Source organism: Oratosquilla oratoria, chromosome 22 (genome assembly GCF_046742065.1).
Source record: "Oratosquilla oratoria isolate Oo_2021 chromosome 22, ASM4674206v1, whole genome shotgun sequence".
NCBI lineage: Eukaryota > Metazoa > Arthropoda > Malacostraca > Stomatopoda > Squillidae > Oratosquilla > Oratosquilla oratoria.
Genome location: NC_134798.1, coordinates 43,507,085 through 43,521,361, shown reverse-complemented (window position 1 = coordinate 43,521,361; position 14,277 = coordinate 43,507,085). Strand labels below are relative to the sequence as shown.

Below are 14,277 nucleotides of genomic sequence, written 5' to 3'. Positions count from 1 at the left end.
AACAACGGCAGGACAAATGAAAATCAACACAAAATATCTAATCTCTCTCTTGGTAATTAGCCACAAGATGCGACACTAGAAGTGTCACATGAGAAATATAGGTGAAGCTCGGACTAAGGCCACAGCTTAGTGGAGCTTATGGTTGTAGCTGGACGTGGAGCCTAACGTCAGCGAGGCGGTAGCAGATGATGACGGCGAGGCTCGATGGGACAGCTAGAAGACTGGACGAGATGTAGTTTGTGCGCTGGTCGGTACTGTTCTGAATTCTGAATTGCTAGGAAATACCACTCGCTTGCGCGGGATCGGTTTCTGTGGGAGGGGAAGAATGTAAGAAAATGAAAAGATAGTAGCGTATAAAAGAGGGCTATTGCAACCGGGCGAATTAGCGAGCGGTTTGTGGTCGTGGCTCGGGAGAAATGGACTGGGAGCTTGGACGGGGGCGCCGACGCCGGGAGTAGGACTAGGATCACCAACGAAATTTTAGAAAATGGTAGGAGGCGTAGTAGTAGAGAAAGGTGGAAAAACGGAAAAATCTTTAGTGGGAGGTAAACTGAAATGAGGAGATGTAGTAGAAGAGAAAGAAAGAAAGCGAATTTTAGTCGAAGAAAAAGTAAGTGTAGATGTTTGTGCGTGTAGCGTGGCTATGTTCGTGAGAGGTGTGTGTGTGTATCTCACGGGAAGTGAGTAGAGTTCACTTCCCGTGTGTAGAGCGCGTTCCTGTTAAACCACAGGTGGGGCCTGAGTAGCTTTTCCCCAGGTTGGGTTTGAGATCCTGTAGAGATGATCCAGTGGCGGTGCGAGGGGGGGGGGGCAGGCGGGCGGTGTAAACCCGTCTGCCGACGTCAACGAAGAGGTCGGCCGGCAGCAGCAAAGGAGATATATCTCCTCGCCACCTGATAAGCCACAGGTGGGGCCTGAGTAGCCTGCTTTTCCCCAGGTTGGAGGGAACGTGAGGAGCTTTCCAAGTTCCTGATTGGCTGACCGCTGGCTGGCAGGGGCACCCTTGCGAACTACGCTTGCCAACTATAGGAACTTGGAAAGGCTAGCTCCGAAGATTTCTTTGATTAGTGTGTGACGGGTAGTAGGATGCATCACGTCACTACAGTATGACACTTAGTTCCAATATAGATTGTTTTATTGTTTACTGAGACATTATTATCATAATCAAAATATTGCTTTATCGTTTATTAGACATTATATATATATATATATATATATATATATATATATATATATATATATATATATATATATATATATATATTACTAAAGACATTATCATCATTATTATTGTTTTTATCACATTTAAAGAGCAAATTATATTTAGGGGTACTAATTCGCGTCCTATAGTACTTTGAAACAAAGCAGAATCATTACAGTCTTCCTTTGACTGAACCCAGAGGAATGAATCGACTTCAAGGAGATAACGAGTCGAGCATCACATCAAATATTAATCTAAATCAATCACAGCAGCAGAGGGCGGAGGTCGCCAACTAAATGAAATCGGCTAGTGGTAGCTTTAATAAATAAATCGTTTAACGCAGCGACAGTGTTAATCGATATAGGCTCGAGATGATTTCACATTTTCGTTACTAGTTTCTTTCAGTTTGTTCCCAGAATAGATTCTAGTTATATGACGCAGCGTAATTGTTGAAATACACAAAAATTCTCAATTGAAATAAGATATTTCGACGGTATTCAAAATATCGTATACGACAACTATTAGTGCAAAAGCATTGTGAATGATGATAAAAATAAGCATATATAAAAATCCAGTTGCAGCTCCTTTAGTAATGACAAACTGCGCATGCGCATAATTGAGACGCTAATGATATCAAGAATTCATGAATACAAATTTATTTTGTGTAGAATTTTAAGAGTAATTTTCTTTATCTCTTTTATTCTTGAGGGAGCAGTTACCATATCTGTATTGATTCTATCAAAAAGTGCGTAAATAGTTCGTTGAAATAAATCTAACTACTGTATTACAACGATTTACGGATATTTGTTTTATATATAATTTGTCAGTAGTAATATTATTCAAAAATCCTGTTCTACTGAAGAATCGAAAGCATCGACATTCTGACGGTTCGATCTTGCAAAGGAGCAACACCCTGCATCGATCAGCTGACATCACATGTAAGCAGGGACTGCCCTCGGCAGATCAAGTGTCAGTTTTAAGGGAGTAAACAGAGCAGGTTAGTATCAGACTATATATATACATTTTGTAAGCACATCTGAAGAGATTGACAAGATTAATACTACTTGTTAGAACCTATATCCACTGTTGTGTTAAGAATACATAATATTGACAACTGTTTTTTATGTAGTAAATTAATTAGAGAAACTTAATTTTGTGCAGAATGAAAAACAAATTATGTAGCGTAGAGGTAACACTGTGGCTGATTTACAAATAAATCATATCGTGCAAGACATTTTCCTTTAAGGAAAAAATACATTCGTATTTAGAATTCATTGACAAGTGCATCCTATCGAACTTAACAGGAGTGGAGGGAGATAAGCGAGAAGTCACTAGTAGAGGTACGTTTTGGGTGAAATATCAATGGATTTACGTCCATTTATAACAGACACAGTGCACCATGAAAGAAATAATTCTTCAGCGTTAGCTAGTAATTCTTATCAATTAGTATATGAGCGTAAATTATTCATATATACCATTACTAACGCATAGACATAGTCATGGGGTGCAGCCCTCTTATCTGGCTGGCTGTGAGGCAAAGTACCTAAAGTATATAAAACATATAGTGTCAGTTATCAAATCGGTCATTTTATTTGGCTACACTGAAAATAAAACATGCATGCATTGTACATTAAGCAGCACTTGTTTTTTTTATTTGTCTTAAAAATTTAAGATGTCTAACAAAGTAATATAGTGGAGATGTAACTAGTTATTATGGATAGTAACAGAGATTGATCCCCCAAGAGGGAAATCTTCAGTCTTCAAGATTGAAGACTAAAGATTTCCTTCTAAACTAAAGGAGTTTATTCTAGAGAATGTAAGCATTTATCTCAAATAAAAATTAAATTACACATAATTATTTGATAAGAGGATGTTGACCTCATAGTATTGAGCATCATCGGCCCACGCCATTAAGGTTCCTGCCAAAGCCAACAGTCACCTAGACATGATAAATAGGAACTTAGTATTTTTAATGGAGATATACTGGTGCTTCTTTCATTTGTCCGAGTCTTTTTCATTTTTGACTGGTATTTAATCATGGGTGACATATATGGCAATAATAAGGAATGGTGCCGTCGACTGGATTTTCAAAAGCTCTAAGCCAGGAGTTAACTTAATTTAAGTGTTCAAACTGATTCAAGGCATTGAAAATGCCTCCCACACAAAGTTCTTTAATTTTAATACCAACAATCTCCGAGGCCACCTGCTGAAATTGTTGAAAATTTGAAAAGCAAAAATTTTTTTAACGAATAATAGATACTTGGAATACATTCCAAGAGAGTGTAGTGACTGCATCCCTGGTATGTTTAAAGCTTAGATATTTTGACACCGCCCAAAGAGATTTCTCCATGTCTTCTCTATTTTCCACATAAGGGGATGGAGAGGGAGAGGCCACCTGTTAAGCAAAGCAGCTTTGCTGTGGGTGTGCTGTGTAGGACAGAAGTGGGGGGGGGAGGGGGTCACCTGTTAAGCAAAGCAGCCTTGCTGTGGATATGCTATGCCTTTCTGCATTACTTCTGAACTGTGCAGTGGGCAAGAGACAGAGATGACCCTTCATCCACGAGGGGCTAGTACAAGAGGGAAACAAGGTCGGTGGATGGGAATGGAATAGGTAGATGCCTTTGACTTGGCTACCTCTCACATAAGGGGGAAAAAGCCCTTGGTATATAGATAGATGGCAGGGATCACATGAAGAATCATCACCCCAGACTTCGATGGGGTGACTGCCTCATGTGGGCTATCCTAGGGTGACAATTCTTCATGTGGGCCATCTTGGGTTTACGAATCTTCAGTTGTATAAGTTGATTACAATAAGTGTAACCCCCATTCAACCTAACCTAAATTTTATTCCACTGTTGATATTCAGCATACTGGAGTGACAATTCTTCAGGTGGGATCTCATGGGGTGACTATTTGTGTGGGGGTTCTGGAGTGACAATTCCTCAGGTGGGATCTCATGGGGTGACTATTCTTTGTGTGGGGGTTCTGGGGTGACAATTCTTCATGTGATCCAATGGCAGTCACATAGGATTAGATAATTGGCTCGCATATCTTGGATTTGGGGATCACAAAAAGGTGTGGAGCACACACCAAGAGGCATGTGACTGCAACAGAAGGCATCCCCTTTGCTGTGCACTTTAGGGACCGTTGGGGCAGGCCACAGTCGCTACAGACAATTGGAGAAGTGTAGGACTTGAATCTGCGACTAAGAAGATGTAAGAACAACCAACTCTTCTGAGTGTGCCACCTACTTGTTTATAAAGATAATTTTATATTTCCTTACTATCTCTCAATTAGATAAGAACATGATATAAGGTAGAGTGTAGTTTATAGCGCTCCACAAAATGTCTATCTTACTGCTTCTCCATTTACATGAAATTTGATACTTCCCAGGTTGTCTTGGACTTCGCAAAAATGCATCGCAGGTAGTATTTATTGAAGTATAGCTTTATGGTTTGCATTATGGTTCGCAAGCATGTACAGGTGTTAATTTGCAAATCCTAATGTGAGTTTCTTTTCAGCATTTATGAGCACATATTTAAGTTTAAATGATTTCCTTGTTTTTACACAATACATTGTGCTTATTATTCTATCACATACAGTTTCTGCGACTTAGTATTTAGAATGCACTCAATTAGTTATCAGGATACATGAACCCATTCTGTCATTTGCATCATGAACAAAATTAACTTAAGGAATTTTTAGTACAAGGGAAATAGTGGGAAGAATATTACTGTATAGCGTGTCAGTTACTATTATGCATGTGATAACATAAATTGTCTTAGATCAACTACTGCTACCAGAATTGAAGTACAGTAGTATTCTTAAAGAAAGATATGGATTCGGTAGCATTGTTTACACATTCTGAGAAACTCTGGTAATGATAAAGTAGAAGGTGGTATTTTTTTCTGACTTAAGCATATTTATGTTTATATTGTGGCATAAATGGGATTGTGTATCACGATAACCAGATATAGTTTAACCGTAATACTTTAGAAATGGCTCGCCATAAGATTTTAACATGTCTACCCTGACATGGCACAGTGCTTGTTCCCCCGAACTGCATACATATATATTTTATTTCTTTCTTATTTTGCCTCTCATATGCTGCTTAAGAATGGTATCACATTCTTGCAAAATATAGTTTTATTAAGTTCCGCGTATCCTTGAGTCAGTGGGTTTGGGGCTCTAAGTAGGAATTCATTTTGGGGTTCCCATGACATAGCAAGATCTGATTTTATATTCCTCACTTAAAGAGGTAAATTTATCGGATCACATGAACAATTGTCACCCCAGACTTTGACAGGGTGACAATTCTTCGTGTGATCTATCCGAGGGTGACAATTCTTCATGTGGGCCATCCTGAGTTTATGATTATTTGGTTGTTTAAGTTGATGACAATAAGCATAACCTTCATTCAACCTAACCTAATCTAATCTTTATTCCACTGCTGTTATTTGGCACGCTGGGGTGACAATTCTTCAGGTGGGATCTCTTGGGGTGATGATTCTTCATTTGGGTGTTCTGGGGTGACAATTCTTCATGTGACCCAATAAATCTCCTTAAAAGCTCATATACAGCTGCTTAAAGTTTGTTTAGTTTAGTCCAACCTTGACTAGTTTATAGATAACATGACCCTGAAGAGCTGTAGTTATGTAACACTGATATGTTTATTTGCAAGGCACATCTAAGGATTGGTCATGGGTCACCATTGTATGAGAAGAATGTGAAATAGGTTACATCACTAGTTACTTCAAATGACCCATGTGACCAAGGGATATTTCTTTTGGAGTGTCAGGCTGCAGGGTTCATTTTTCATATAATCACATCATAGGTCTGGATTTGATCCTTAGAGGCATCCTGCAAATCTACGTAATATTATCCATCTGTTGCCAAAGTTTGAATTAGAGGAAAAGGAAAATAATTTTAATCACATAAGACACAATGCATACTCTGTATGTCTTTGATTAAGGAAATTACTTATTAAGACTTATCATTGTCTTTACTAGAGAGAAACTATATGTATTATTTTTCTTATGCAAATTTTCTATTGCAGGAAAATGGCAACCGTAGACCATCTAGCCGCAGTCACGCGTGATTATATTGCACAGCCACGCTTGCGCTACAAGACTGTGACAGGTGTGAATGGACCACTGGTTATTCTTGATGATGTCAAGTTTCCCAAGTTTGCCGAGATTGTCAACCTGCATTTAGCAGATGGCACTGAGCGGCAGGGGCAGGTTTTGGAAGTGAGCGGATCCAAGGCTGTGGTACAGGTGAGTTATTATATTTATCAATCATTGTAAGGAAAATTTTTTAACTCTCAAATGTAATGATGCAGTGGGGATTAACCAGCTTCAGCTTCTGGTCCCTACTCTGGGGATGCTGTGTCTTGCTGCATTGCTTCCGACCCAGGCAGTGGGCAGGGAGAGAGCAAGGATGGCCCATCTTCCACAATAATAAACTAAGATAAAAGGGAAAACAAATAGGTTTGGGATTGATGAAGGGTGAATATATGCCTTAGCTGGCAACCTTCCTTATAAGGGGAAAGAAGCCTTTTGGTACATAGAATATTTGAAGGAAGGTTAGACGTGTATTTTTCATCTAACCTAGACTTTATTGTGATGTATTTCCCATTTTAGGCCAGTGATAGGGATCTGCTGTGTTGGTCCTGTGAGACTAAAGTTAAAGAAATCCTTTCCTTGTCAATCTTCTAGAGATCTCATAAATACTTTCTTTTCCATCTGGAGATGCAATTGTGAGGGGCTAAGCTCTCAGTCTCCATCTTAACTATCTTTCATCCATGTTTTCACCAAAGGAGAGCTGACAGCCAGTGACTGTATAATCAGCCATGGACTTTGAAACAGATCTACATTGTTCCTCCCTAGAGAGATCTTTGGGAGGGTCACAGGACCATTGCTTGTTACTGTAGACCTACAAGTTTCTAGTCTGTAAACTTAAGGCAGTGGTACCCTTCTGCTTAAAGCTGTATTAGGACATTTGTTTCATATATGCTTCACGTACATAAAACAAAAGGATAATGTATAATGATAATTATTGCTTCAAGTTTCACCCACAGTCCCACAGAACTTTATAACTGTCCTCAGCCCCTTCTACAGATTTCTCTTGGAAGAAATTTTGGATTGATGCCTGTGCTGTATTAGTGAGGGGACAATTTCATTCACTGGCTGAAAATAGTAAAAGGAGGAGAGCAGTTGCTGGCCATGTGATTCACCATGGTCTTTGATCATGTGTTGAACTCTTGATTGATAGCTGTTACTAATATGGATGAGAGCTCAGATCTCATATGTGACCAAGCTATAGGTAATGCTATGACCTTGCACATACACACACACACACACACACAAACTATACATGAATTTAAAAGCAAACTAGAGACTGTGAGATACAAAGACAGGAAACCACGAGCATAGCTCCCCTTCCCGTAAGATATAACTAGATAAATACTCACCCAACTCCCTACCCACAAGAGTTGGAGTAATGACTTGCAGCACAGCAATACTGAAATTATTGTAGCCCTAGGTAGGATTCAAACTGACCACTGGAGTAGCAGTCGCAATCACTACCACTGTGCCATCAAACCCTGTTGTATGTATGAAAATGTGTAAGAAATACAGTTGAAGTTGGTAGAGATAGATCCTCAGGGCTGCACCTCAGAATGGAGGCAAGTTGTTGAGAGGTTTTGAAAATGTGCACCCCAGCTTTCCATCTTTTAGGACTACCTTAAGTAGGTACACGTCATTGGTCCCTGCGGCATTAGTAAAGTTTCAATTTTTATTTTTAGGTTTTTGAAGGAACATCAGGTATTGATGCCAAGCATACAGTATGCGAGTTTACTGGAGATATTTTGAGGACACCTGTATCAGAAGACATGTTGGGAAGAGTTTTCAACGGTTCTGGCAAGCCCATTGATCAGGGACCCACTGTACTGGCAGAAGATTATTTGGATATCCAAGGTAATGTGCAGACCTTTTCATATGTTTTTTCATCAATACTTTTTTTTTTTTTTTTCATTTTCCACTTTATTTTGTCTCAGTTTTATCATTCCTGAAATTTTGTTCCTCCACATGGGTATTTACAATCTTTCTTGATATTCTCTTGCCATTATATGCTTAACCATTTTTTATTAGTTACCCACAAAGTGAGGTGGGCATGAGGAAGAAAGAGCCTCACCATTCGTTTTTATTACACCCTCCCTCCCACTTGAACCATACGAAATTTGCTTCCATCATGGTGCAAGTACTAATTTGTGCTCATCCCAGTAGGTCACTTGGGTCTGTAATTCATCATCAATTTGGTCACTTGTACACATTGTCGTTTGATTTCTGTAATTGTTGCTGCAGTCCTAATACTCCCTCTTTCCTGTTGCACATAAAGAGTACTTTAGGTACCATGTTTTGCATAACCAATTTTTGTATTGCATTAACTTGTTCTTGTAAATGTTTCGGTTCTACTTTCATGTCTTCATAATATGGTAGGATTGTTATTTTGTCTTATTTGTAAATGAATCTTTTAATAACATGTGTGTTTGTGTAAGTACTGTACCAGAAATGCATTTAATGTACGTATACAATCAACCTCTACTTTAGGCCATTACTGGTTTCCTGAAGGCTATGGGACTCGTGCAAGAGAGACCATGGGTGACTGTGGAGCTGCAAATTCCAATTAGTGAAACTAGAGGCAATAATTAGGGGTGTATCGATTAATCGGCATTGGCATTATTTTTGAGAATTGACATCATCATCGGCAATATTTTGCCAACGATGATGCCGATTCTCACCGATGCTGGTTCACCAAAAAGTGCTGATTCTTGCCAATGCCAATTGATTGGCACACCCCTAGCAATAATCATTATTATTATTATCGTGTTTAGGATTTCAGGTTGCATTAGTTTTTAAATGCCTTGACTTCAAGGCTAAGATAAGGACTTAGGATAAGAATGAAACAAAGGCATGAATGGGAGTGGGCACATGCCTTGACTTGGCCACTTCCCTTATAAGGGGTAAATAAGTCAATTTTGAATGCATTATTCTTCTGGAAGGGGTCTTTGAGCATGGCCACAACATTAATAGGGGTTGACTGTATGTACATTAAATGCATATCATTGTGAAGTACTGTACCAAAGACTTGGGGACTTCTATTATGTATGTGTAATTGGCGTGGTAGCTCATTGTTTCCAAAGATGACTTGAGACTCCTCTTACTGGCATGCTATTGTGCAGGTCAGCCCATCAACCCATGGTCCCGTACATATCCTGAAGAAATGATCCAGACTGGAATCTCTTCCATTGATGTCATGAACTCCATTGCCCGGTAAGATGTGGTATTGAAAATGTTATTTATTTATTTATTTTTTATTTTTTTAATGAAGAGAGTTCATGTAAAGAAGAATTAGACTGGGCAGTTTGGTTACCTCTCCTAAGGGGGGAAGTGGCTTTTGGTATATGTATATGGTAACTTTAAGGTCTGGGCAAAGATTTATAGGTGAATGACTTAGGAAGTTGAGTAGTTTATTTTTTACCCACAACTTTGGTTATAAAGTATGTTTAAGAAGTAGGCCATTGATAGAATTTATTTGTTTCTATTCTATTCAGTGGTCAGAAGATTCCCATTTTCTCTGCTGCTGGTCTTCCTCACAACGAAATTGCTGCCCAGATTTGTCGTCAAGCCGGTCTTGTGAAGCTTCCATCTAAGAGTGTTCATGATGATCACAAAGACAACTTTGCTATTGTGTTCGCTGCCATGGGTGTCAACATGGAGACAGCTAGGTTCTTCAAGCAGGTAAACATCAAATAAATTATGTCGTATATGATAAATTAAGGGTTTTATCAGAAGTTCTTTTCATAATTTTTATGTTATGTACTTTAACTTTGCCTCCATCTATAATTCTTCATTGGCCGTGTGGGTTGGTGTATCACTACTTGTGACAGATGTTGGGGTGACAATGGTTTGAATTTTACCACAAGCGAGTTGGACCAAGGGCATGATTCATTAAATTCCATTCTACAAAGTCCTCTGTAAGGGGCACTGCCCTAGCCTCCGAATAGGGAGAAGTTCACAATGTTAAGCTGAATCAAATAATTTAAAGTGGAATGGGATGGGTGAGGTGGGTGGGTGCCTTGTCTGGCTCCCTCCCTCACCAGGGGGAAGAATCCTTGGGTGTGTAGATTGGTAGAATCAAACTTAATTGTGATGTACAGCTACACAGAAAACTATCGTTAGTAGGGGTGTCGAAACATTCGCTAATGAACATAACCTTATGATACCGAAGGGTTGGTATTTCTGGGGTTCGAATTGTTCGAATTCCTTCTGAATGAATATGAATCGAATAATAGTTCCGGAGGTCATATGGATTCACTATGACATGATAATCTTATTTCCGATGGAGACTTCAACTTGTCTCAAATAGTTTCGTTGTTTTGTGTCAAAATGATTAGCGTGATTTACTAACGATAGTTTTCTGTGCAGCTGTACAAGAAAAAAACCACATAAGTGAGATCCTGTTTCTTTGAATCCAGTGATCACAACCTGAAATTTGTTTATGGTTTTGGTTGGACTCGTTCAATGTTTAGGTTGTTCCAATTACTGACTAATTGGGTTGATTCTTTCACTGCATGATGATATATGCTATATTTATATCATGTTCATGTATAGAAACAAAGTTCTATTCTTGTACATACATACATATACCAAGGCTTTGTACTTTAGTTAAATATTGAATTGAATTTACAAAGAACCTGTGTCTGAATTTCAGGACTTCGAGGAGAATGGTTCCATGGAGAATGTGTGCCTCTTCTTGAACTTGGCCAACGATCCAACCATTGAACGTATCATCACTCCTCGTCTTGCTCTCACCACTGCGGAGTACTTGGCTTACCAGTGTGAGAAGCACGTACTTATTATTCTTACTGACATGTCTTCCTATGCAGAGGCTCTTCGTGAGGTAAGTAATTTAGATGTCTTAAAATTATCTGTTGCATAAAAGAGAGTAATGAGCATGAGCTTGGATGCTCCAGCATTATTTTGTTTGTAAGAAAATGTGAAGAAAGATTAGTTGAAGAAGTGTGGAGGGCAGAGGTGGATGGAGTGAACATGAAGGGGAGACCAAGGATGAGATGGATGGATGGGGTAAAAGGGGTGTTGGGAAAGAGGGAGATGTGTGTTGAGGAAGGAAGGGAGAAGATAGAAGATAGGGGTGAGTGGAGAATGGTTGTGTATTGATGATGCTGTGATGCATGAAAGGGATGGGGGGGGCTTAGGTAGTATGTATGAATGATATTTTGACGCAGCACAAAGGCATTTCTCCCCGTCTTCTCTTTTTCTGGAGGGGAGGGGGGGCTAGCTGATTAAATGAAAGGGCCTTGCTGTAGATGTGCTGTGTCTTGCTGCATTGCTTCTGACCCATGTCAGTGGGTGAGATGCAGGGATGACCCATCATCCAGGAGGAGCTAAGGAATGAGGGAGGAAGGAAGGGGTGTTGAATGGGAGTGGAGTATGTGGGGATGAAATGGGTGGGAGTGGATTTATACTTTTGACTTTGGCTACCTCCCTTGTAAGGGGGAGAAGACCCTTAGTATATGTTTGAATATTTATGTAATTTTATTTTCTAACTTGTTTTTAGAATAGTTTGTAAGATATGACATAACATACAATTTTCATGAGATATGAAATGGGTAATTTATCACAGGAAATTATGCCAGTAGAGTAATAACATATCTAGCATGAGATTTTTAATCATTCCTTAGGTATCAGCTGCTCGTGAGGAGGTGCCAGGTCGTCGAGGTTTCCCAGGTTACATGTACACCGATTTGGCCACCATTTACGAACGTGCCGGACGAGTAGAGGGCAGGCAAGGCTCCATCACACAAATCCCCATCCTTACTATGCCTAACGATGGTATGATATTAGATATTGCACTTCCAGTTGTAGTAGTTATATGGAGTGAGGTGTGTTATTTTATCTTAAAGTCAGATAAGCAATCTGTTGATTTTGCAGTGAAGAAGAACATGTATCTCTATATTTAGTACAGGGAAAGGACTTTTGGTATGTACAGATCTCCCATGTTATACAATGTGTTGGTTTATAATAGTCCACATATATGATCATTATTAATACCCTTATATCACTACCCATTTGGCCAGTTTCACTTGTAAGATCAGACAGGCTAAGTAGATAATCATTTCCAGTTCTTAAGTCACTGTTCCTGTTTTACCCATAATCTTATAAGTTCACAATACAATTGATTGTTATGCAGTTGGTTTTTCAGGAATATAACTCAATCATACAGCAAGGGAGATTGTATATATATTATGTTTTTGTGAACCTTTAGCTTGTAATGCAATAAATGTTCTTGAAATTTTATTCTGTTTTCAGATATCACCCATCCCATCCCTGATCTTACGGGTTATATCACAGAAGGTCAGATTTATGTAGACCGTCAGTTGCACAACCGACAGATCTATCCCCCCATCAACGTATTGCCATCCCTGTCTCGATTGATGAAGTCCGCTATCGGAGAAGGAATGACACGAAAGGATCACTCTGATGTTTCCAACCAGCTGTACGCCTGTTACGCTATTGCCAAGGACTTGCAGGCCATGAAGGCTGTCGTTGGTGAAGAAGCTCTGACACCTGACGATCTCCTCTACCTTGAGTTCCTTGGCAAGTTTGAGAAATCCTTCATTTCCCAAGGTCCCTACGAAAAACGCACAGTCTTCGAGTCCCTCGACATCGGCTGGCAGCTCCTTCGTATCTTCCCCAAGGAAATGCTCAAACGTATCCCAGCCTCCACTCTCGCAGAGTTCTATCCTCGAGACAGGCCTCAGTAGTTTTAGGTCACAGTACGAGACGTTTACTGAAGTTGAAAGTGTTAATATATGTTGTGCTATTGACAAAGTTTACAATGTATGGTATGTGCAGAGACATTGCCATGTTAGTCATTGGATGACAGTTTGAGTTCAACATTCTGTTCAAAATGGTTGTATTTCATGGAAAACATGGGTATTTTTATTGTATATAGTTTGCCTTTTGATAAGTCGAGTAGTTGATATCCTCTAGTGTGTTTCCATGACAAATATTCATCCGTGTCAAGAGGTTCTAAGTACTATGTTACATTCCAAGTGTGGAAGCTGAAATGTAATATGCTGTTCCACATTTATGATGCAAATAAATGTTACTTTGGGGAAAGTAATGGTATTAAGATAAAGTGATGGTATATGTTCCATGTAACATTGTTGATAGAATATTAATAGATATGTTTAAAGAACACGTTGGAATTTTCTTTTCCAAGAGGGATTGTAAAAGAAAAGATTACACAAGTGTGGCATACAGGACTTGTTGGCAGTGCACTTTGGTTTTATTTTGATATATACATACATATATCAAGGGCCTTTTCCCTCTTGCAAGGGAGATAGCCAAAGTCAAAGGCATAAATTCATTCCCATCCATTTCATCCCCACATACTCCACTCCCACTCACCACCCCTCCCTCCCTCTTTTCGTGGCTCTTCTTGGATGATGGGTCATCCCTGCATCTCGCCCACTGCCTTGGGTCAGAAGCAATGCAGCAAGATTTGATACAGTTATTGTTTATTATTTAAAGAAATATCGGAGGTCATTGCCAGTTGCCTAGAGGCCATATGTATCCTTCAAGAGCAACCTGTGGCAGCAGATTGACTGATTAGAGGGAGAGGTGGGTGAAGAATATATACATGTATAAAAAGACCTTTACTCCCTTATAAGGGGGTGTGGCTGAGTGAAAGCATGCATGTGTCCAAAAACCTGTTCGCTCTCCCATCAGCTCTCATGGATGAAGGGTCATCCCAGTACCCCACCACACTGCTCATGCCAGAGGCAATGTAACAAGACAATGCCCCTGACCCAAAGAACAATCTGTATTTATGAGGGAAAGAGCCTGTGTCGACCCTAAGTTTACACAACCTCAGGCTATATGGTGAAGTGTAGAAGATAAGGATGGGACAGTTTGAGAGGATGTTCTCATCCACTTAATAGATTGTGGATGTGGAGAAAGGTCACCATATAATAAGCAGTGGGGGTA

At 39.5% G+C, this 14,277-nt stretch overlaps 1 protein-coding gene across 2 annotated transcripts; it reads left to right on the top strand.

The window, feature by feature from the left end:
- Nucleotides 1–2,047: 2,047 nt before the first annotated feature.
- On the top strand, nucleotides 2,048–13,488 carry Vha55 (V-type proton ATPase subunit Vha55). 2 transcript variants are annotated; one of them, XM_076205835.1, is made up of 8 exons: nucleotides 2,048–2,198; nucleotides 6,258–6,477; nucleotides 8,007–8,178; nucleotides 9,444–9,534; nucleotides 9,816–10,002; nucleotides 10,976–11,164; nucleotides 11,967–12,117; nucleotides 12,595–13,488. In XM_076205835.1, the coding sequence occupies exons 2-8, from the start codon at nucleotides 6,262–6,264 to the stop codon at nucleotides 13,047–13,049; spliced, it is 1,461 nt and encodes a 486-aa protein (XP_076061950.1). In that variant the 5' UTR covers nucleotides 2,048–2,198; nucleotides 6,258–6,261; the 3' UTR covers nucleotides 13,050–13,488. The 2 variants fall into 2 exon arrangements, with proteins under 2 accessions (XP_076061950.1, XP_076061949.1); XM_076205834.1 differs by lacking the exon at nucleotides 2,048–2,198 and adding an exon at nucleotides 4,601–4,626.
- Nucleotides 13,489–14,277: the final 789 nt, after the last annotated feature.

Excerpts from the sequence above, each read along its gene's own strand:
- Vha55 (XM_076205834.1), top strand. Across the intron at positions 6,478-8,006 it reads GATCCAAGGCTGTGGTACAG|GTTTTTGAAGGAACATCAGG; the intron begins GTGAGTTATTAT and ends TTTTATTTTTAG. Across the intron at positions 8,179-9,443 it reads AGATTATTTGGATATCCAAG|GTCAGCCCATCAACCCATGG; the intron begins GTAATGTGCAGA and ends GCTATTGTGCAG.